At 44.3% G+C, this 22,418-nt stretch overlaps 3 protein-coding genes across 3 annotated transcripts; all 3 read right to left on the bottom strand.

Moving 5' to 3' along the window:
• Positions 1–2,098: 2,098 nt before the first annotated feature.
• LOC306940877 (cysteine-rich venom protein TEL1-like) lies at positions 2,099–6,129 on the bottom strand. The gene is made up of 8 exons (XM_079526124.1): positions 5,995–6,129; positions 5,800–5,861; positions 4,535–4,632; positions 4,317–4,413; positions 3,977–4,128; positions 3,426–3,520; positions 2,650–2,732; positions 2,099–2,315 (listed from the first exon to the last, which is right to left on the bottom strand). The coding sequence occupies exons 2-8, from the start codon at positions 5,858–5,860 to the stop codon at positions 2,194–2,196; spliced, it is 708 nt and encodes a 235-aa protein (XP_079382250.1). The 5' UTR covers position 5,861; positions 5,995–6,129; the 3' UTR covers positions 2,099–2,193.
• Positions 6,130–9,008: 2,879 nt separating this feature from the next.
• Positions 9,009–13,332, bottom strand: LOC306940879 (cysteine-rich venom protein TEL1-like). The gene is made up of 8 exons (XM_079526126.1): positions 13,210–13,332; positions 13,013–13,068; positions 11,752–11,849; positions 11,526–11,622; positions 11,193–11,344; positions 10,639–10,733; positions 9,531–9,613; positions 9,009–9,223 (listed from the first exon to the last, which is right to left on the bottom strand). Exons 2-8 carry the CDS (start codon positions 13,065–13,067, stop codon positions 9,102–9,104), a joined length of 702 nt encoding a protein of 233 aa, XP_079382252.1. The 5' UTR covers position 13,068; positions 13,210–13,332; the 3' UTR covers positions 9,009–9,101.
• A 2,512-nt stretch (positions 13,333–15,844) lies between these two features.
• LOC306941197 (cysteine-rich venom protein TEL1-like) lies at positions 15,845–20,283 on the bottom strand. The gene is made up of 8 exons (XM_079526512.1): positions 20,126–20,283; positions 19,929–19,984; positions 18,663–18,760; positions 18,437–18,533; positions 18,104–18,255; positions 17,548–17,642; positions 16,757–16,839; positions 15,845–16,442 (listed from the first exon to the last, which is right to left on the bottom strand). Exons 2-8 carry the CDS (start codon positions 19,981–19,983, stop codon positions 16,321–16,323), a joined length of 702 nt encoding a protein of 233 aa, XP_079382638.1. The 5' UTR covers position 19,984; positions 20,126–20,283; the 3' UTR covers positions 15,845–16,320.
• Between the last annotated feature and the right edge of the window lie 2,135 nt (positions 20,284–22,418).

Raw genomic sequence — 22,418 nt, 5'->3', positions numbered from 1 at the left:
AGAGGGGAGGGATAGCTGTCTTGAGACATGTAGTCCAGGAAGGAAGTGAGACCAGTGTCTGTACTAAAAGATCTAAAAACACATATTACCCACATAAAAACCCCAGGAAAGTGTTTGTCTCCCAAACATCATTAAAATAAGTCTAATCTGGAAGTGGCCCATTAATTCAGAGCAATTTACAGTAAGCAAGAACAAAACATGGTAATACATCAAATATAAAAATAGTCATCAAGAATCATACGTAAGCTAAGAACAGTGAAATATCTGCATAATGAAACTATGCATACATGTATACAAAATGCAAAACACAAGTTGAGCTTTTGCATATACGCCTGTACGGTCGTCGAAGCTAGGGCAAGTGCTACGGCAAGTAGTACTGTAGTTGTTATATTTAGTAAGAGTGACCAAAGTGCACAGCAAGAGAGGAGGCGTTGTTCAGGTGAAGCCCAAGGGCGAATTTATTCACAAAGTATTTAGTGAAAATAATGGGGTTGGTGGGGGTGGCTCTCCAGGTTGACACTCAGTGTTGGAGAGGCAGAGTCAGTCTTCAATGAAAAAAAAGTCACACCCATGTGAACTGAGTGGTGCAACTCCCCTATCCCCCCCCCCCCCCCCCTCCTCTCTCTCTCTCTCTCATTAGCAGGCAACAGTGCAATACTATCTCTCGCTCTCTGTTTCTGGCACAACAGCACCACTTTTGCCCCTACTGGTACTCATAGTCACATAGGTGAGGACGGACACTATGGGACGGACGGACATTGCTGTTCCTTGGAGTGGTTGCACCACTCAATAACCACCACAGGAAAAAAACAACAAAGGCAGGAGCTGCAACTGTGTGGAGTTGAACAGCTTGGTAAATAGCTGTGTAAAGCTAAATGTAACCACAACACTGAAACTGAGTTAACAATACTAGGCTTGGCCTGTAATGTACTTTACCTTATTGCTTATTACAAGGCTACTCATTCACTGCCATTGGCAAATATATTCGTCATTTCAATCCAAGGCGCATACCGCCATTGACCTGGTATGGCGTTCATCATGGTGTTTTCACTGAGACTTTTTACTCAAGTAAAGTAAAAGAAGCTGTCAGACTCAAATCCTTTCCCACATGTATATGAACCATTTCACTGTACGTTTTGTTTTGTAATGGTGTCACACCTCCACAATAAATGTTAGTCCACGTGGCTACAGACGATGAACCGAATAAAACCATGTGCGGTTCAGTTTAGACTTAATAAAACAATTTGATTCTGATTTGGTCTGCCAGTAAGATTATTTTTTATGAGACGTAGCTTGCGGAGTTAGTTCAGTCAGACATACTCGAGGGGGTTCATGCCATGCTCAAAGGCGCATACTATACTCAAGGGGTTAACATGCTGCATTACTATGTGAAACTCCCTCACGTCATTCGCCGATGCGGCAGTCAGCTGACCAATTGGGCGGGCTACTTAAGCTCACCAGTCTGCATGCTCTTCCTGCCTTCCTCTGCATATGGTCCCTGGTTGTATGTGATGTTTTTTCCCCCACCACCACCGGTGGGCTCTGCTATTTATGTTCCCCATTCCCCATTTATGTTCCCCATGTTATATGTTGTTGCATAATCTTGCCGAGCAGGGATATTTGACTCGGAGAGTCAAATATCATATGCACACTCATTACTCATTCTGTAATAAATATTGGTAAATCTATTCGAGAGTTGTCTGACTGAAATTGTTTTCAGGCAAGAGGAAGGTCAGTATTGTAATGGTCAATCCATAAATGCCGTTTTATTTTCTGAAAGCACAAGAATGATATTTCCATTATACAGTAGAGCAATGGTTCAAGTAGAGAAATAAGTTCAAGGTCTCCCCTTAACTCCAAAAGTGTACAGTGGGTCCATTTGTACACAGTTGCAGACCTGTAAGGGTCAACTTAGACCCCCTATTCCCTGGAATGCACTTAGCACACTACAAGCTCAAACAGCTGAAGTAGAAAATACGATGGTAAAACTGCTTTTGATGCTGTAGGCTATTAACTAATTCAAGGACCCCTGGGGGTCCTCAGACCCAATTTTGAGAACCGGTGGTACACGTACAGTATGATAGACAGAAAGATGATATAGGTTTGCATAAAAAAATCTTTATTTGCATAATAAAGAATGTCATTGAATGTGGATTAAATCGTGTTTCTTGTGGAGTCGGCATGGGCAGGCGTTTAGATGATCTCCCCACTCTTGCACTTGCAGGAGGCCTCGCACTTGTCTGCCCTGTTTTTGCACCCCCAAGCCCCCAGCTCAGCACAGTTGTTCCACTTATCCTTATAGTTACATGGGTTGGCTGATGGGGAGAGAGAGAGAGAGAGAGAGAGAGAGAGAGAGAGAGAGTAACAGGAGTGTCCATGTATATCTACTATAGCTCTTTATTAAACAGAACAAACATTTTCAGGTCGGGATACCAATTTGATCCAATCAGAATAGAGAACTAATAGAAATTCAGGATGCAGATTAAACAACTGAAATGGGAAGTGGTGACACAAAGACAGCAAAATTGGAACCCCATAAAAACGAAGCTGATGATAACTGGGTACTTGTTCCGATTGGCCTGGCCTTTTTTTTCCAGAATAAAGTGTTTTACCTAATTTTAACAAAAGAAGAAAATTGCGGTCACTTACTGCACAGCTTGTCATCACAGTTGTTGAGACAGTCACCACAAGCTGTTCCGTTCTTGTAGGGGTGAGTGTACTGGTAGTTACCACTGAAATGAGGGAAACATCAAATAACTAAACATCATCTGATGAGACAGTGTCCATCTAATGTCCATCTACACTAGTGGTTCTAAACCTTTACCGGATCAGGACCAACTAGGAAAATCTTGCTAATTTTCAACTACTTGCTTCTCTTCTTTTTCCCTCTCTCCTCTGTACCACTAGACCGACCGTCGGACTTACCGACCGGACTAACGACGCGCCGGTCGGCTGGAATGGATCTCGTCCTTACAGCACTAGAGGGGGCATCACGTACCGCCGGTGGGAACCATAAGTTGGGAACCACTGCTCTATTAATGCATTTGCAAGTGTCCATTTAGGACTGACGTCGAGATAAAAATAAAAAAAAAAGTCTTCTGAAAGAATATATTTTCAAAGATTTGTGCCTCATTTTCACGATATTTCAAAAATAGCAGACCTACAAGTTCATAGTGCACCACTAGGTGGCACGCTATGAGCTTGTAGATCTGCTATTTTTCAATAGCTAAAGTATAACATAATGCTTAGTTAAAACACCAAAAGGGGTTCCCGTCCAGAATGGGTTAAATTAACACTGGGGATCTGCTATTTTTTTTGTGGTGCTAGCGCCACTTCTAGTACAGTACAGTACTTGGAGTTTAGGTATAGGGAAGCATGCAGGTCAGACACAGATATTTGTACAGTGTTGGGACAGTAGTACTTACGGTGAACAGTACTGACACACATAGATGCATTTGTACTTGGCGTCGGGGCAGTGAGCCATAGCACATCCTATCTGGTTGGAGCGATACCACACAACCTGTAGAACACACAGTGTAGTGTTTAGCCTCAAATAATTATCGTTTTTTTTAATATTTTGATGCCAATACTTTAAAAGTTTGAATACCAGCCTTTTACCACTATAACAATATCAACTTCTTGTTGATTTTACCATATAATAGTGCAGTGTTTCTCAAACCTTTTCATACCAAGGACCCCATTTTAAAAGATATGCCAGGGATCCCCATAAGAGAAGATTTGTATGACGGTTCTAGCAGTGATTCTCAACCATTTTCATTTCAAGCACCCCTAGTTGGGCTACGGACCCCCCCATTTAATGGCATTTCTCTCTGGGACCCCAATTTATATCGTAAAATCAATGACAATTTAACTCTGAGAGTGTACAAATGGAACCAAAAGGACCCGTTAGGGTCACCCATTTAGGAGGGGACCCCCTTTTTCAAGGACCCCTGGGGGAACCAGCACAGTAGTGTACCTGTGTGAAGTGTCCCACTGTTTCTCCATTGACAGAGCCCTCCCCGTACTTCCAGTCCTCCACCTCATCGTACCACATCTGGATCGCATCGGCCCATGAGCTCTCTGTATGGCTGTGGCGGCCCATGGCTATGTTCTCACCACAACCACTGGCTAGAGAGAGACAGACGGAGTTTGAAAACATGACTAATTTGACAAGAAACCATATAGACCAGTTTTACACCAGCGGTCCAGCTGGAACCACCAGTGGTCCTTGAGGGTGGTTCCAGGTGGTCCCCTTGAGCTAAATGATGAGTTAGTAAAAAAAAAAAAAGAACCCTTGTAGTTCTTAAACTCCTTACTGCCGATTCTCCTGTCCGCGGCGTTGCTGTGTTTGAAGGCACACTGTGACTTGTCGGCCCATCTCTGAGCATTGGCAGCAGCTTCCTCACTCCACGACTGAGAGAACATGAGAGGATGTGTGTTTACTATAGCACAATGATAACGGTATGCATGTTTTACATGATATGAGCGATGATGTCATTAAAGATGTCAGATCAAAGCTCCAGTACTGTCTTACCATTTTCAGCATGTTGCTGGCGGTAGGCTTCACACCTCTTCTCAGCTCGTTGTGTCTGTTCACGATGTATGCCTTGTCAGCTTCGGTCATCTCTCCACCTGAACACACCAGAAAGACCCCAAAAATATATAACAATATCCCACGATTTTGTAACCCATTTTTCACTCTGTGCCAATTGCCTAAGCTGTAATCCTGGGCTCTACTCTCCCTCTGCCAACCTGGGGAGAGCCCCGAACTGAGCTCATGCTTCCTTCAATGCATGAGGAGTGAGCAGGCCGCCTCGTATCACCTGACAGGGGGGAGTTTCTCCGGTAGGACGTGGCATGTGGAAGGAACACGCTTTTCCAACCAAGTCCTTTCCCCTCCATCAGGTGCCCCGGATTCAGTATAGAGACTTAGAGAGCAGGATTACTGCATGGTTTTTTTGTGAGGGTACCTACCCTAGGGGACACGGGGAGAACCTGTGAGGGTACCTACCCTAGGGGACACGGGGAGAACATGTAAACTCCACACAGAAAGGCCCTTTCACAAAGAGTAATAATATTACTATGGACTGTTTGAAAGTTATTAGCCTATATGTGTTCTGTATATCTCGGCTACATTAAAAATGAGGGCCTGCCGCTCAACTGTATTGTATGATGATGACATATACTACAAGTATTGCACTTTTTAAACGTCTGATTCATTGGGCGGCCCATCGGGCATATGCCCTCATTGCCCTGTACGTCAAGTGGCCAGTCCAGGCCTATTTCATTTTAGATGGTGGTCGGCCACAAACTCAGTCACAACTGGCCAATAAAAAAATATATTGAATCTGTTCAGAATTTGGCTTCTCACATCTTTCCACAAAATAGAAAACGCTCAATAGTGGGCTCGATAAAAGCCTGGATCAATAACCAAGGTCCTATGGTGCTCATTATCAATGAAAAAAAACAAGCTAAAACCCTGGCGGCGGTGGCTTAGGGGTAGAGTGGCCAGATGGGAACCACAAGGTTGCCAGTTCGAACCCAGGCTCCCCCAGAGTTAGTGTCGAAGTGTCCTTGAGCAAGAGACTGAGCCCCAATTGCTCCTGATGTGCAGGTTGGTGCCTTGCATGGCTTCCTCTGTTATCGGTGTATGTATGAATGTGTGAGTGAATGTAATGCACAAACTATGTAAAGTGCCTTGGATAAAGGGACTATATAAATGCACCATTTACCAGGTAATAAGGGAGCATACGGTAGTATGGAATCAGTAATAAGACTGCATAAGGCTGATTTTCTTACCTTCAGCTTCAGTTCCAGCCAGGACAGCAAAAAGCACTGTGAGAACAACGTACACCTTCATCCTGTGTGAAAACCATAAGAAAACATCATGTTCTGAGTAGACAGACAGACAGACCAAGGACCAAATTGTACAAAATGAATGCAATATTAGGCTAATGATGGAAAGATGATCCACTGAAAGTAGACAAAACTTACCTCCAATAGTTGTGTGTGTCCTTTCAGAGGAAATAACAACTGATGTTGAATGGTATTGGCTGGTCTTATGGTGGTGGTATTTATACTGTTGACAGGTGACGCTCTGGTGTGGAATGAAGGGCAGACTGGGCTTTTGTAGAGGCAGTGCTTGATTGTAGGATGAAAGACAGGTGCAGAGAATTGGTGAAGGAGAGCAGGTGTGCTGAGTAGAGCCATGGAGGAGTCAGTGAGGGAGGGGGAGTGGCTAAGCAGTGCTTGCATGTGAAGGTGAGGAGGAGTGAGCCGTAACAGTAGTACTGTAATAATTGTGATAAAATCTCCATGTATCTTCACCTCTTTATAAACAGAAAATGCATATTTATTTAACCAAGAAATATCACTTGTACTTATGCCTTTTCTAATATGTAGGAGGACAGGCAAACCATAGTCCTAGAGACCTCTCGTGCCTGCGATCCAACAAGAACACACACAGGGCAGAGAGAGCCTCCTGTTAGTTCTGGCATGAGAGAAAGGCCAATGGGTGGGTCCGCGGGGGGTGTGCCCTGGGCGCTGCGGTGGCTGCGGTGTGGTCAGCACCTGGTTTGTTACACCTAGCCGGCATAGGACACTGCCTTCCCTGTTGGCCGGGTGTGGCCAATGCTACTGTATAGCTGGTGCTAGTTGATTGGATTTGTCTATGGCTGGAAGCCTGGAGGAGAGGGGCAGTGACATCACTGCTGACCTGCCAACTGGAGAGTAGTGGTTGAGGGTTGAAACAATAGATATTAAAAAAATAGATGCCTCATTGGCCGCTGCAGTTCGTTGGAGTGATGTGTGTCGACGGGAGGGCAGAAGAATTTACACTGGGAGAGGAAGTACGCCGAAGAGTAGAAGGCACGCTACGTCACGCTGCCACTCAAGTGACTACTGGCCACAGCGCATCTTTTCCGGGACTTATCAGACCCGAACATGCATGGCATCTATTCCAGGCCAAGGCTTCATCCATTAGAAATGGATAATAATAGCATCTTTGATGTATTTACAAACTTTCAAGATGAAAAAAAAGATAGATAGGGGGCAAAACATAATGGAGCTTCATATTGTGTCAAGTACAGTAGTACACCATGCCAATTGAATGTCGTATTTATTTTGCAGCATAATCAAACAATGTCCAGAGGAACTGAGGTCAATGTCAGTTTGTTTAATTCTTCAAACTTTATGAGGTGACAATCTATTGTAGCTACTAAGTTGGATATTTGGAGGCTTATTTGGAGGGGGGAAAAGCAATACTAGTGCATACACATCAAAGTTCTAAGAAATAAATATAGTAAATTTACTAACAAATAGAATACACTCAGGTTTCTCAACATTTTCCGACCACTGAACCCTTTCGACCCCAAAGGTTCACCTCAAGTATACCCCCTATATGATTTTAATTTGTGTGCAATATAGTCAAGGGATAATCATTGGGGAACGGGTCATTATTGACGGGGTGATTAGATCCTGGGGTGATTAGATCCTGCCATGATCGATTATCCTGCTTATTTCAAGGCTACTCATTCACTGCCATTGACAAATCTATTCGTCATTTCAATCCAAGGCGCATACCGCCATTGACCTGGTATGGCGTTCACTGAGACTTTTTACTCAAGTAAAGTAAAAGAAGCTGTCAGACTCAAATCCTTTCCCACATGTACAGTATGAACCATTTCACTGTATGTTTTGTTTTGTAATGGTGTCACACCTCCACAATAAATGTTAGTCCACGTGGCTACAGAAGATGAACCGAATAAAACCATGTGCTGTTCAGTTTAGACTAACAATTTGATTCTGATTTGGTCTGCCAGTAAGATTTTTATTTTTTATGAGACGTAGCTTGCGGAGTTAGTTCAGTCAGACATACTCAAGGGGGTTCATGCCATGCTCAAAGGCGCATACTATACTCAAGGGGTTAACATGCTGCATTACTATAGCCGCTGCCACACTGTCGAAAGAGCTGCGCACGTTCTCGGCTGCGCGCAGCTTAAAGCTTGAGTTTTTAGACAGCTGGTGGATGGAAATTAAGCTCCACCTCCGTGGAATACTTGCGCGACGGCCAGATTCCCGGAAACGCTCTCCTCCGCTCAAGTCTTCCGCGGAGGTGGAGCTTAATTTCCATCCACCAGCTGTCTAAAAACTCAGAATTTAAGCTGCGCGCAGCTTAAGAAGTGCGCAGCTTAAGACCGTTTTGCGCCAAGGTGTGGAGACGGTGTATGTGGGTGTACAAGTGTGCGCAAGTCCCTCACGTCATTCGCCGATGCGGCAGTCAGCTGACCAATTGGGCGGGCTACTTAAGCTCACCAGTCTGCATGCTCTTCCTGCCTTCCTCTGCATATGGTCCCTGGTTGTATGTGATGTTTTTTCCCCACCACCACCACCACCGGTGGGCTCTGCTATTTATGTTCCCCATGGGGGGGTTATTGTATATCTATCTCCCTGCTCTTAATGTTGTTGCTTAATCTTGCCGAGCAGGGAGAAATCCAGCAGAGCCGAACACCAAGTCAAATATCATATGCACATGCTCATTACTCAGTCTGTAATAAATATTGGTAAATCTATTTGTGAGTTGTCTGACTGAAATTGTTTTCAGGCAAGAAGAAGAAAGTCAGTACTGTAATGCTCAATAGATAAATGCCGTTTTATTTTCTGAAAGCACAAGAATGATATTTCCATTATACAGTAGAGCAATGGTTCAAGTAGAGAAATAAGTTCAAGGTCTCCCCTTAACTCCAAAAGTGTACAGTGGGTCCATTTGTACACAGTTGCAGACCTGTAAGGGTCAACTTAGACCCCCTAAAATAACCAAGGGAGTCCCTGGAATGCACTTTCCACACTACAAGCTCAAACAGCTGAAGTATAAAATACGATGGTAAAACTGCTTTTGATGCTGTAGGCTATTAACTAATTCAAGGACCCCTGGGGGTCCTCAGACCCAATTTTGAGAACCGGTGGTATATGCGTACACGTACAGTATGATAGAGACAGAAAGATATAGGTTTGCATTAAAAAAAATCTTTATTTGCATAATAAAGAATGTCATTGAATGTAGATTAAATCGTGTTTCTTCTGGAGTCGGCGTGGGCAGGCGTTTAGATGATCTCCCCACTCTTGCACTTGCAGGAGGCCTCGCACTTGTCTGCCCTCTTTTTGCACCCCCAATCCCCCAGCTCAGCACAGTTGTTCCACTTATCCTTATAGTTACATGGGTTGGCTGATGGGGAGAGAGAGAGAGAGTGAGTAACAGGAGTGTCCATGTATATCTACTATAGCTCTTTATTAAACAGAACAAACATTTTCAGGTCGGGATACCAATTTGATCCAATCAGAATAGAGAACTAATAGAAGTCAGGATGCAGATTAAACAACTGAAATGGGAAGTGGTGACACAAAGACACCAAAATTGGAACCCCATAAAAACGAAGCGGATGATAAATGGGTACTTGTTCTGATTGGCCTTTTTTTATAGAATAGTGTTTTACCTAATTTTAACAAAAGAAAAGAAAATCACGGTCACTTACTGCACAGGTTGTCATCACAGTCGTTGAGACAGTCACCACAAGCTGTTCCGTTCTTGTAGGGGTGAGTGTACTGGTAGTTACCACTGAAATGAGGGAAACATCAAATAACTAAACATCATCTGATGAGACAGTGTCCATCTCATGTCCATCTACACTAGTGGTTCTAAACCTTTACCGGATCAGGACCAACTAGGAAAATCTTGCTAATTTTCAACTACTTGCTTCTCTTCTTTTTTCTCTCTCCTCTGTACCACTAGACCGACCGACCGGACTCATTTTCACGATATTTCAAAAATAGCAGACCTACAAGTTCATAGTGCACCACTAGGTGGCACGCTATGAGCTTGTAGATCTGCTATTTTTCAATAGCTAAAGTATAACATAATGCTTAGTTAAAACACCAAAAGGGGTTCCCGTCCAGAATGGGTTAAATTAACACTGGGGATCTGCTATTTTTTTTGTGGTGCTAGTGTAACAGAGTTTAGTGGGTTCCACTTGCTCCATCAGTAATGACGTTTCTTATTGGTTAGTGGGCGGCGCCTCATTGAATAACACTGGTGTCCACGTTTAGAGTGGTGTCAGTCTAACATGAGACATGCCCATGGTAAGATGTGTTCCTCAGCACACTATATTTTCAACAAGAGTCTGTATGTTTACTGTGATACTGTGATGAATACTAGTTGTTCTAAAAACATGCTCTTGGTCACACTGTTAATTCTGTTATAGACGTGCTGAGGATTGGGTGTGTTACACAGACAGAAACTGACCAGATACGTCTGTGTATTTACCAGGTACATTGTGTTGTTATTTCATTGAAAACTGTGCGGTATGTTTGATTTGGTCAGTCTAACATGAGACATGCCCATGACGTGCTGAGGATTGGGTGTGTTACACAGACAGAAACTGACCAGATACGTCTGTGTATTTACCAGATTAAACTGCAGTGTCAACAAAGAGAGAAGTCGTCCGGAACTTCATTATTCCACAACACAACGCAGATCACACGTTACACTAGCACCACTTCTAGTACAGTACTTGGAGTTTAGGTATAGGGAAGCATGCAGGTCAGACACAGATATTTGTACAGTGTTGGGACAGTAGTACTTACGGTGAACAGTACTGACACACATAGATGCATTTGTACTTGGCGTCGGGGCAGTGAGCCATGGCACATCCTATCTGGTTGGAGCGATACCACACAACCTGTAGAACACACACACAGTGTAGTGTTTAGCCTCAAATAATTATAGTTTTATTTTTATTTTGATGCCAATACTTTAAAAGTTTGAATACCAGCCTTTTACCACTATAACAATATCAACTTCTTGTTGATTTTACCATATAATAGTGCAGTGTTTCTCAAACCTTTTCATACCAAGGACCCCATTTTAAAAGATATGCCAGGGACCCCCATAAGAGAAGATTTGTATGACGGTTCTAGCAGTGATTCTCAACCATTTTCATTTCAAGCACCCCTAGTTGGGCTACGGACCCCCCCCATTTAATGGCATTTCTCTCTGGGACCCCAATTTATATCGTAAAATCAATGACAATTTAACTCTGAGAGTGTACAAATGGAACCAAAAGGACCCGTTAGGGTCACCCATTTAGGAGGGGACCCCCTTTTCAAGGACCCCTGGGGGAACCAGCACAGTAGTGTACCTGTGTGAAGTGTCCCACTGTTTCTCCATTGACAGAGCCCTCCCCGTACTTCCAGTCCTCCACCTCATCGTACCACACCTGGATCGCATCGGCCCATGAGCTCTCTGTATGGCTGTGGCGGCCCATGGCTATGTTCTCACCACAACCACTGGCTAGAGAGAGACGGAGTTTGAAAACATGACTAATTTGACAAGAAACCATATAGACCAGTTTTACACCAGCGGTCCAGCTGGAACCACCAGTGGTCCTTGAGGGTGGTTCCAGGTGGTCCCCTTGAGCTAAATGATGAGTTAGTAAAAAAAAAAGAACCCTTGTAGTTCTTAAACTCCTTACTGCCGATTCTCCTGTCCGCGGCGTTGCTGTGTTTGAAGGCACACTGTGACTTGTCGGCCCATCTCAGAGCATTGGCAGCAGCTTCCTCACTCCACGACTGAGAGAACGAGAGGACATGAGAGGATGTGTGTTTACTATAGCACAATGATAACGGTATGCATGTTTTACATGATATGAGCGATGATGTCATTAAAGATGTCAGATCAAAGCTCCAGTACTGTCTTACCATCTTCAGCATGTTGCTGGCAGTAGGCTTCACACCTCTTCTCAGCTCGTTGTGTCTGTTCACGATGTATGCCTTGTCAGCTTCGGTCATCTCTCCACCTGAACACACCAGAAAGACCCCAAAAATATATAACAATATATAATATCCCATGATTTTGTAATGCATTTTTCACTCTGTGCCAATGCCTAAGCTGTAATCCTGGGCTCTACTCTCCCTCTGCCAACCTGGGGAGAGCCCCGAACTGAGCTCATGCTTCCTCCAATGCATGAGGAGTGAGCAGGCCGCCTCGTATCACCTGACAGTGGGGAGTTTCTCCGGTAGGACGTGGCATGTGGAAGGAACACGCTTTTCCAACCAAGTCCTTTCCCCTCCATCAGGTGCTCCGGATTCAGTATAGAGACTTAGAGAGCAGGATTACTGCATGTTTTTTTTGTGAGGGTACCTACCCTAGGGGACACGGGGAGAACCTGTGAGGGTACCTACCCTAGGGGACACGGGGAGAACATGTAAACTCCACACAGAAAGGCCCTTTCACCAAGAGTAATAATATTACTATGGACTGTTTGAAAGTTATTATTAGCCTATATGTGTTCTGTATATCTCGGCTACATAAAAAAAATGAGGGCCTGCCGCTCAACTGTATTGTATGATGATGATGACATACTACAAGTATTGCACTTTTTAAACGTCTGAGTCATTGGGCGGCCCATCGGGCATATGCCCTCATTGCCCTGTACGTCAAGTGGCCAGTCCAGGCCTATTTCATTTTAATGGTGGTCGGCCACAAACTCAGTCACAACTGGCCAATAAAAAAATATATTGAATCTGTTCAGAATTTGGCTTCTCACATCTTTCCACAAAATAGAAAAAGCTCAATAGTGGGCTCGATAAAAGCCTGGATCAATAACCAAGGTCCTATGGTGGTCATTATCAATGAAAAAAAAAGCTAAATCCCTGGCAGCGGTGGCTTAGGGGTAGAGTGGCCAGATGGGAACCACAAGGTTGCCAGTTCGAACCCGGGCTCCCCCAGAGTTGGTGTCGAAGTGTCCTTGAGCAAGAGACTGAGCCCCAATTGCTCCTGATGTGCAGGTTGGTGCCTCTGTTATCGGTGTATGTATGAAAGTGTGTGTGAATGTAATGCACAAACTATGTAAAGTGCCTTGGATAAAGGGACTATATAAATGCACCATTTACCAGGTAATAAGGGAGCATACGGTAGTATGGAATCAGCAATAAGACTGCATAAGGCTGATTTTCTTACCTTCAGCTCCAGCCAGGACAGCAAAAAGCACTGTGAGAACAATGTACACCTTCATCCTGTGTGAAAACCATAAGAAAACATCATGTTCTGAGTAGACAGACAGACAGACCAAGGACCAAAGGAGCAAATTGTACAAAATGAATGTACCATTAGGCTAATGATAGAAAGACGATCCGCTGAAAGTAGACAAAACTTACCTCCAATAGTTGTGTGTCCTTTCAGATGAAATAACAACTGCTGTTGAATGGTATTGGCTGGTCTTATGGTGGTGGTATTTATACTGTTGACAGGTGAAGCTCTGGCGTGCAATGAAGGGCAGACTGGGCTTTTGTAGAGGCAGTGCTTGATTGTAGGATGGAAGACAGGTGCAGAGAATTGGTGAAGGAGAGCAGGTGTGCTGAGTAGAGCCATGGAGTAGTCAGTGAGGGAGGGGGAGTGGCTAAGCAGTGCTTGCATGTGAAGGTGAGGAGGAGTGAGCCGTAACAGTAGTACTGTAATAATTGTGATAAAATCTCCATGTATCTTCACCTCTTTATAAACAGAAAATGCATATTTATTTAACCAAAAAATATCACTTGTACTTATGCCTTCTCTAATATGTAGGAGGACAGGCAAACCATAGTCCTAGAGACCTCTCGTGCCTGCGATCCAACAAGAACACACACAGGGCAGAGAGAGCCTCCTGTTAGTTCTGGCATGAGAGAAAGGCCAATGGGTGGGTCCGCGGGGGGTGTGCCCTGGGCGCTGCGGTCGCTGCGGTGTGGTCAGCACCTGGTTTGTTACACCTGGCCGGCAGGACACTGCCTTCCCTGTTGGCCGGGTGTGGCCAATGCTACTGTATAGCTGGTGCTGGTTGATTGGATTTGTCTATGGCTGGAAGCCTGGAGGAGAGGGGCAGTGACATCACTGCTGACCTGCCAACTGGAGAGTGTAGTGGGTTGAGGGTTGAAACCATAGATATTAAAAAAATAGATGCCTCATTGGCCGCTGCAGTTCGTTGGAGTGATGTGTGTCGACGGGAGGGCAGAAGAATTTACACTGGGAGAGGAAGTACGCCGAAGAGTAGAAGGCACGCTACGTCACGCTGCCACTCAAGTGACTACTGGCCACAGCGCATCTTTTCCGGGACTTATCAGACCCGAACATGCATGGCATCTATTCCAGGCCAAGGCTTCATCCATTAGAAATGGATAATAATAGCATCTTTGATGTATTTACAAACTTTCAAGATGAAAAAAAAGATAGATAGGGGGCAAAACATAATGGAGCTTCATATTGTGTCAAGTACAGTAGTACACCATGCCAATTGAATGCCGCATTTATTTTGCAGCATAATCAAACAATGTCCAGAGGAACTGAGGTCAATGTCAGTTTGTTTAATTCTTCAAACTTTATGAGGTGACAATCTATTGTAGCTACTAAGTTGGATATTTGGAGGCTTATTTGGAGGGGGGAAAAGCAATACTAGTGCATACACATCAAAGTTCTAAGAAATAAATATAGTAAATTTACTAACAAATAGAATACACTCAGGTTTCTCAACATTTTCCGACCACTGAACCCTTTCGACCCCAAAGGTTCACCTCAAGTATACCCCCTATATGATTTTAATTTGTGTGCAATATAGTCAAGGGATAATCATTGGGGAACGGGTCATTATTGACGGGGTGATTAGATCCTGGGGTGATTAGATCCTGCCATGATCGATTATCCTGCTTATTACAAGGCTACTCATTCACTGCCATTGACAAATCTATTCGTCATTTCAATCCAAGGCGCATACCGCCATTGACCTGGTATGGCGTTCACTGAGACTTTTTACTCAAGTAAAGTAAAAGAAGCTGTCAGACTCAAATCCTTTCCCACATGTACAGTATGAACCATTTCACTGTATGTTTTGTTTTGTAATGGTGTCACACCTCCACAATAAATGTTAGTCCACGTGGCTACAGAAGATGAACCGAATAAAACCATGTGCTGTTCAGTTTAGACTAACAATTTGATTCTGATTTGGTCTGCCAGTAAGATTTTTATTTTTTATGAGACGTAGCTTGCGGAGTTAGTTCAGTCAGACATACTCAAGGGGGTTCATGCCATGCTCAAAGGCGCATACTATACTCAAGGGGTTAACATGCTGCATTACTATAGCCGCTGCCACACTGTCGAAAGAGCTGCGCACGTTCTCGGCTGCGCGCAGCTTAAAGCTTGAGTTTTTAGACAGCTGGTGGATGGAAATTAAGCTCCACCTCCGCGGGATACTTGCGCGACGGCCAGATTCCCGGAAACGCTCTCCTCCGCTCAAGTCTTCCGCGGAGGTGGAGCTTAATTTCCATCCACCAGCTGTCTAAAAACTCAGAATTTAAGCTGCGCGCAGCTTAAGAAGTGCGCAGCTTAAGACCGTTTTGCGCCAAGGTGTGGAGACGGTGTATGTGGGTGTACAAGTGTGCGCAAGTCCCTCACGTCATTCGCCGATGCGGCAGTCAGCTGACCAATTGGGCGGGCTACTTAAGCTCACCAGTCTGCATGCTCTTCCTGCCTTCCTCTGCATATGGTCCCTGGTTGTATGTGATGTTTTTTCCCCACCACCACCACCGGTGGGCTCTGCTATTTATGTTCCCCATGGGGTTATTGTATATCTATCTCCCTGCTCTTAATGTTTTATGTTGTTGCTTAATCTTGCCGAGCAGGGAGAAATCCAGCAGAGCCGAACACCAAGTCAAATATCATATGCACATGCTCATTACTCAGTCGGTAATAAATATTGGTAAATCTATTTGTGAGTTGTCTGACTGAAATTGTTTTCAGGCAAGAAGAAGAAAGTCAGTACTGTAATGCTCAATAGATAAATGCCGTTTTATTTTCTGAAAGCACAAGAATGATATTTCCATTATACAGTAGAGCAATGGTTCAAGTAGAGAAATAAGTTCAAGGTCTCCCCTTAACTCCAAAAGTGTACAGTGGGTCCATTTGTACACAGTTGCAGACCTGTAAGGGTCAACTTAGACCCCCTAAAATAACCAAGGGAGTCCCTGGAATGCACTTTCCACACTACAAGCTCAAACAGCTGAAGTATAAAATACGATGGTAAAACTGCTTTTGATGCTGTAGGCTATTAACTAATTCAAGGACCCCTGGGGGTCCTCAGACCCAATTTTGAGAACCGGTGGTATATGCGTACACGTACAGTATGATAGAGACAGAAAGAAGATATAGGTTTGCATAAAAAAAAAATCTTTATTTGCATAATAAAGAATGTCATTGAATGTAGATTAAATCGTGTTTCTTCTGGAGTCGGCATGGGCAGGCGTTTAGATGATCTCCCCACTCTTGCACTTGCAGGAGGCCTCGCACTTGTCTGCCCTCTTTTTGCACCCCCAATCCCCCAGCTCAGCACAGTTGTTCCACTTATCCTTATAGTTACATGGGTTGGCTGATGGGGAGAGAGAGAGAGAGAGAGAGAGAGAGTGAGTAACAGGAGTGTCCATGTATATCTACTATAGCTCTTTATTAAACAGAACAAACATTTTAAGGTCGGGATACCAATTTGATCCAATCAGAATAGAGAACTAATAGAAGTCAGGATGCAGATTAAACAACTGAAATGGGAAGTGGTGACACAAAGACACCAAAATTGGAACCCCATAAAAACGAAGCGGATGATAAATGGGTACTTGTTCTGATTGGCCTTTTTTTCTAGAATAGTGTTTTACCTAATTTTAACAAAAGAAAATCGCGGTCACTTACTGCACAGGTTGTCATCACAGTCGTTGAGACAGTCACCACAAGCTGTTCCGTTCTTGTAGGGGTGAGTGTACTGGTAGTTACCACTGAAATGAGGGAAACATCAAATAACTAAACATCATCTGATGAGACAGTGTCCATCTCATGTCCATCTACACTAGTGGTTCTAAACCTTTACCGGATCAGGACCAACTAGGAAAATCTTGCTAATTTTCAACTACTTGCTTCTCTTCTTTTTTCTCTCTCCTCTGTACCACTAGACCGACCGTCGGACTTACCGACCGGACTAACGACGCGCCGGTCGGCTGGAATGGATCTCGTCCTTACAGCACTAGAGGGGGCATCACGTACCACTAGAGGGGGCATCACGTACCGCCGGTGGGAACCATAAGTTGGGAACCACTGCTCTATTAATGCATTTGCAAGTGTCCATTTAGGCCTGACGTCGAGAAAAAAAAAAAAGTATTCTGAAAGAATATATTTTCAAAGATTTGTGCCTCATTTTCACGATATTTCAAAAATAGCAGACCTACAAGTTCATAGTGCACCACTAGGTGGCACGCTATGAGCTTGTAGATCTGCTATTTTTCAATAGCTAAAGTATAACATAATGCTTAGTTAAAACACCAAAAGGGGTTCCCGTCCAGAATGGGTTAAATTAACACTGGGGATCTGCTATTTTTTTTGTGGTGCTAGCGCCACTTCTAGTACAGTACAGTACTTGGAGTTTAGGTATAGGGAAGCATGCAGGTCAGACACAGATATTTGTACAGTGTTGGGACAGTAGTACTTACGGTGAACAGTACTGACACACATAGATGCATTTGTACTTGGCGTCGGGGCAGTGAGCCATGGCACATCCTATCTGGTTGGAGCGATACCACACAACCTGTAGAACACACACAGTGTAGTGTTTAGCCTCAAATAATTATAGTTTTATTTTTATTTTGATGCAAATACTTTAAAAGTTTGAATACCAGCCTTTTACCACTATAACAATATCAACTTCTTGTTGATTTTACCATATAATAGTGCAGTGTTTCTCAAACCTTTTCATACCAAGGACCCCATTTTAAAAGATATGCCAGGGACCCCCATAAGAGAAGATTTGTATGACGGTTCTAGCAGTGATTCTCAACCATTTTCATTTCAAGCACCCCTAGTTGGGCTACGGACCCCCCCCCCCCATTTAATGGCATTTCTCTCTGGGACCCCAATTTATATCGTAAAATCAATGACAATTTAACTCTGAGAGTGTACAAATGGAACCAAAAGGACCCGTTAGGGTCACCCATTTAGGAGGGGACCCCCTTTTCAAGGACCCCTGGGGGAACCAGCACAGTAGTGTACCTGTGTGAAGTGTCCCACTGTTTCTCCATTGACAGAGCCCTCCCCGTACTTCCAGTCCTCCACCTCATCGTACCACACCTGGATCGCATCGGCCCATGAGCTCTCTGTATGGCTGTGGCGGCCCATGGCTATGTTCTCACCACAACCACTGGCTAGAGAGAGACGGAGTTTGAAAACATGACTAATTTGACAAGAAACCATATAGACCAGTTTTACACCAGCGGTCCAGCTGGAACCACCAGTGGTCCTTGAGGGTGGTTCCAGGTGGTCCCCTTGAGCTAAATGATGAGTTAGTAAAAAAAAGAGAACCCTTGTAGTTCTTAAACTCCTTACTGCCGATTCTCCTGTCCGCGGCGTTGCTGTGTTTGAAGGCACACTGTGACTTGTCGGCCCATCTCAGAGCATTGGCAGCAGCTTCCTCACTCCACGACTGAGAGAACGAGAGGACATGAGAGGATGTGTGTTTACTATAGCACAATGATAACGGTATGCATGTTTTACATGATATGAGCGATGATGTCATTAAAGATGTCAGATCAAAGCTCCAGTACTGTCTTACCATCTTCAGCATGTTGCTGGCAGTAGGCTTCACACCTCTTCTCAGCTCGTTGTGTCTGTTCACGATGTATGCCTTGTCAGCTTCGGTCATCTCTCCACCTGAACACACCAGAAAGACCCCAAAAATATATAACAATATATAATATCCCATGATTTTGTAATGCATTTTTCACTCTGTGCCAATGCCTAAGCTGTAATCCTGGGCTCTACTCTCCCTCTGCCAACCTGGGGAGAGCCCCGAACTGAGCTCATGCTTCCTCCAATGCATGAGGAGTGAGCAGGCCGCCTCGTATCACCTGACAGTGGGGAGTTTCTCCGGTAGGACGTGGCATGTGGAAGGAACACGCTTTTCCAACCAAGTCCTTTCCCCTCCATCAGGTGCTCCGGATTCAGTATAGAGACTTAGAGAGCAGGATTACTGCATGTTTTTTTTGTGAGGGTACCTACCCTAGGGGACACGGGGAGAACCTGTGAGGGTACCTACCCTAGGGGACACGGGGAGAACATGTAAACTCCACACAGAAAGGCCCTTTCACCAAGAGTAATAATATTACTATGGACTGTTTGAAAGTTATTATTAGCCTATATGTGTTCTGTATATCTCGGCTACATAAAAAAATGAGGGCCTGCCGCTCAACTGTATTGTATGATGATGACATATACTACAAGTATTGCACTTTTTAAACGTCTGAGTCATTGGGCGGCCCATCGGGCATATGCCCTCATTGCCCTGTACGTCAAGTGGCCAGTCCAGGCCTATTTCATTTTAATGGTGGTCGGCCACAAACTCAGTCACAACTGGCCAATAAAAAAATATATTGAATCTGTTCAGAATTTGGCTTCTCACATCTTTCCACAAAACAATAGAAAAAGCTCAATAGTGGGCTCGATAAAAGCCTGGATCAATAACCAAGGTCCTATGGTGGTCATTATCAATGAAAAAAAAAACAAGCTAAATCCCTGGCAGCGGTGGCTTAGGGGTAGAGTGGCCAGATGGGAACCACAAGGTTGCCAGTTCGAACCCGGGCTCCCCCAGAGTTGGTGTCGAAGTGTCCTTGAGCAAGAGACTGAGCCCCAATTGCTCCTGATGTGCAGGTTGGTGCCTCTGTTATCGGTGTATGTATGAAAGTGTGTGTGAATGTAATGCACAAACTATGTAAAGTGCCTTGGATAAAGGGACTATATAAATGCACCATTTACCAGGTAATAAGGGAGCATACGGTAGTATGGAATCAGCAATAAGACTGCATAAGGCTGATTTTCTTACCTTCAGCTCCAGCCAGGACAGCAAAAAGCACTGTGAGAACAATATACACCTTCATCCTGTGTGAAAACCATAAGAAAACATCATGTTCTGAGTAGACAGACAGACAGACCAAGGACCAAAGGAGCAAATTGTACAAAATGAATGTACCATTAGGCTAATGATAGAAAGACGATCCGCTGAAAGTAGACAAAACTTACCTCCAATAGTTGTGTGTCCTTTCAGATGAAATAACAACTGCTGTTGAATGGTATTGGCTGGTCTTATGGTGGTGGTATTTATACTGTTGACAGGTGAAGCTCTGGCGTGCAATGAAGGGCAGACTGGGCTTTTGTAGAGGCAGTGCTTGATTGTAGGATGGAAGACAGGTGCAGAGAATTGGTGAAGGAGAGCAGGTGTGCTGAGTAGAGCCATGGAGTAGTCAGTGAGGGAGGGGGAGTGGCTAAGCAGTGCTTGCATGTGAAGGTGAGGAGGAGTGAGCCGTAACAGTAGTACTGTAATAATTGTGATAAAATCTCCATGTATCTTCACCTCTTTATAAACAGAAAATGCATATTTATTTAACCAAAAAATATCACTTGTACTTATGCCTTCTCTAATATGTAGGAGGACAGGCAAACCATAGTCCTAGAGACCTCTCGTGCCTGCGATCCAACAAGAACACACACAGGGCAGAGAGAGCCTCCTGTTAGTTCTGGCATGAGAGAAAGGCCAATGGGTGGGTCCGCGGGGGGTGTGCCCTGGGCGCTGCGGTCGCTGCGGTGTGGTCAGCACCTGGTTTGTTACACCTGGCCGGCAGGACACTGCCTTCCCTGTTGGCCGGGTGTGGCCAATGCTACTGTATAGCTGGTGCTGGTTGATTGGATTTGTCTATGGCTGGAAGCCTGGAGGAGAGGGGCAGTGACATCACTGCTGACCTGCCAACTGGAGAGTGTAGTGGGTTGAGGGTTGAAACCATAGATATTAAAAAAATAGATGCCTCATTGGCCGCTGCAGTTCGTTGGAGTGATGTGTGTCGACGGGAGGGCAGAAGAATTTACACTGGGAGAGGAAGTACGCCGAAGAGTAGAAGGCACGCTACGTCACGCTGCCACTCAAGTGACTACTGGCCACAGCGCATCTTTTCCGGGACTTATCAGACCCGAACATGCATGGCATCTATTCCAGGCCAAGGCTTCATCCATTAGAAATGGATAATAATAGCATCTTTGATGTATTTACAAACTTTCAAGATGAAAAAAAAGATAGATAGGGGGCAAAACATAATGGAGCTTCATATTGTGTCAAGTACAGTAGTACACCATGCCAATTGAATGCCGTATTTATTTTGCAGCATAATCAAACAATGTCCAGAGGAACTGAGGTCAATGTCAGTTTGTTTAATTCTTCAAACTTTATGAGGTGACAATCTATTGTAGCTACTAAGTTGGATATTTGGAGGCTTATTTGGAGGGGGGAAAAGCAATACTAGTGCATACACATCAAAGTTCTAAGAAATAAATATAGTAAATTTACTAACAAATAGAATACACTCAGGTTTCTCAACATTTTCCGACCACTGAACCCTTTCGACCCCAAAGGTTCACCTCAAGTATACCCCCTATATGATTTTAATTTGTGTGCAATATAGTCAAGGGATAATCATTGGGGAACGGGTCATTATTGACGGGGTGATTAGATCCTGGGGTGATTAGATCCTGCCATGATCGATTATCCTGCTTATTACAAGGCTACTCATTCACTGCCATTGACAAATCTATTCGTCATTTCAATCCAAGGCGCATACCGCCATTGACCTGGTATGGCGTTCACTGAGACTTTTTACTCAAGTAAAGTAAAAGAAGCTGTCAGACTCAAATCCTTTCCCACATGTACAGTATGAACCATTTCACTGTATGTTTTGTTTTGTAATGGTGTCACACCTCCACAATAAATGTTAGTCCACGTGGCTACAGAAGATGAACCGAATAAAACCATGTGCTGTTCAGTTTAGACTAACAATTTGATTCTGATTTGGTCTGCCAGTAAGATTTTTATTTTTTATGAGACGTAGCTTGCGGAGTTAGTTCAGTCAGACATACTCAAGGGGGTTCATGCCATGCTCAAAGGCGCATACTATACTCAAGGGGTTAACATGCTGCATTACTATAGCCGCTGCCACACTGTCGAAAGAGCTGCGCACGTTCTCGGCTGCGCGCAGCTTAAAGCTTGAGTTTTTAGACAGCTGGTGGATGGAAATTAAGCTCCACCTCCGCGGGATACTTGCGCGACGGCCAGATTCCCGGAAACGCTCTCCTCCGCTCAAGTCTTCCGCGGAGGTGGAGCTTAATTTCCATCCACCAGCTGTCTAAAAACTCAGAATTTAAGCTGCGCGCAGCTTAAGAAGTGCGCAGCTTAAGACCGTTTTGCGCCAAGGTGTGGAGACGGTGTATGTGGGTGTACAAGTGTGCGCAAGTCCCTCACGTCATTCGCCGATGCGGCAGTCAGCTGACC

This window comes from Electrona antarctica (genome assembly GCF_951216825.1).
Source record: "Electrona antarctica genome assembly, chromosome: 17".
In the NCBI taxonomy this organism is placed as follows: domain Eukaryota; kingdom Metazoa; phylum Chordata; class Actinopteri; order Myctophiformes; family Myctophidae; genus Electrona; species Electrona antarctica.
Note: the sequence above shows the minus strand (reverse complement) of the source record. Positions and strands in the feature narration are given on the sequence as shown.

Coding starts and splice junctions, on each gene's coding strand:
- LOC306940879 (XM_079526126.1), bottom strand. CDS start 13,067: ATGAAGGTGTACATTGTTCTCACAGTGCTTTTTGCTGTCCTGGCTGGA. Junction 11,850..13,012: donor TGTCCTGGCTGGAGCTGAAG/GTAAGAAAATCA, acceptor TGGTGTGTTCAG/GTGGAGAGATGACCGAAGCT. Junction 11,623..11,751: donor CCAGCAACATGCTGAAGATG/GTAAGACAGTAC, acceptor TCGTTCTCTCAG/TCGTGGAGTGAGGAAGCTGC.
- LOC306941197 (XM_079526512.1), bottom strand. CDS start 19,983: ATGAAGGTGTATATTGTTCTCACAGTGCTTTTTGCTGTCCTGGCTGGA. Junction 18,761..19,928: donor TGTCCTGGCTGGAGCTGAAG/GTAAGAAAATCA, acceptor TGGTGTGTTCAG/GTGGAGAGATGACCGAAGCT. Junction 18,534..18,662: donor CCAGCAACATGCTGAAGATG/GTAAGACAGTAC, acceptor TCGTTCTCTCAG/TCGTGGAGTGAGGAAGCTGC.
- LOC306940877 (XM_079526124.1), bottom strand. CDS start 5,860: ATGAAGGTGTACGTTGTTCTCACAGTGCTTTTTGCTGTCCTGGCTGGA. Junction 4,414..4,534: donor CCAGCAACATGCTGAAAATG/GTAAGACAGTAC, acceptor ATGTTCTCTCAG/TCGTGGAGTGAGGAAGCTGC. Junction 3,521..3,976: donor CAGTGGGACACTTCACACAG/GTACACTACTGT, acceptor TGTGTTCTACAG/GTTGTGTGGTATCGCTCCAA.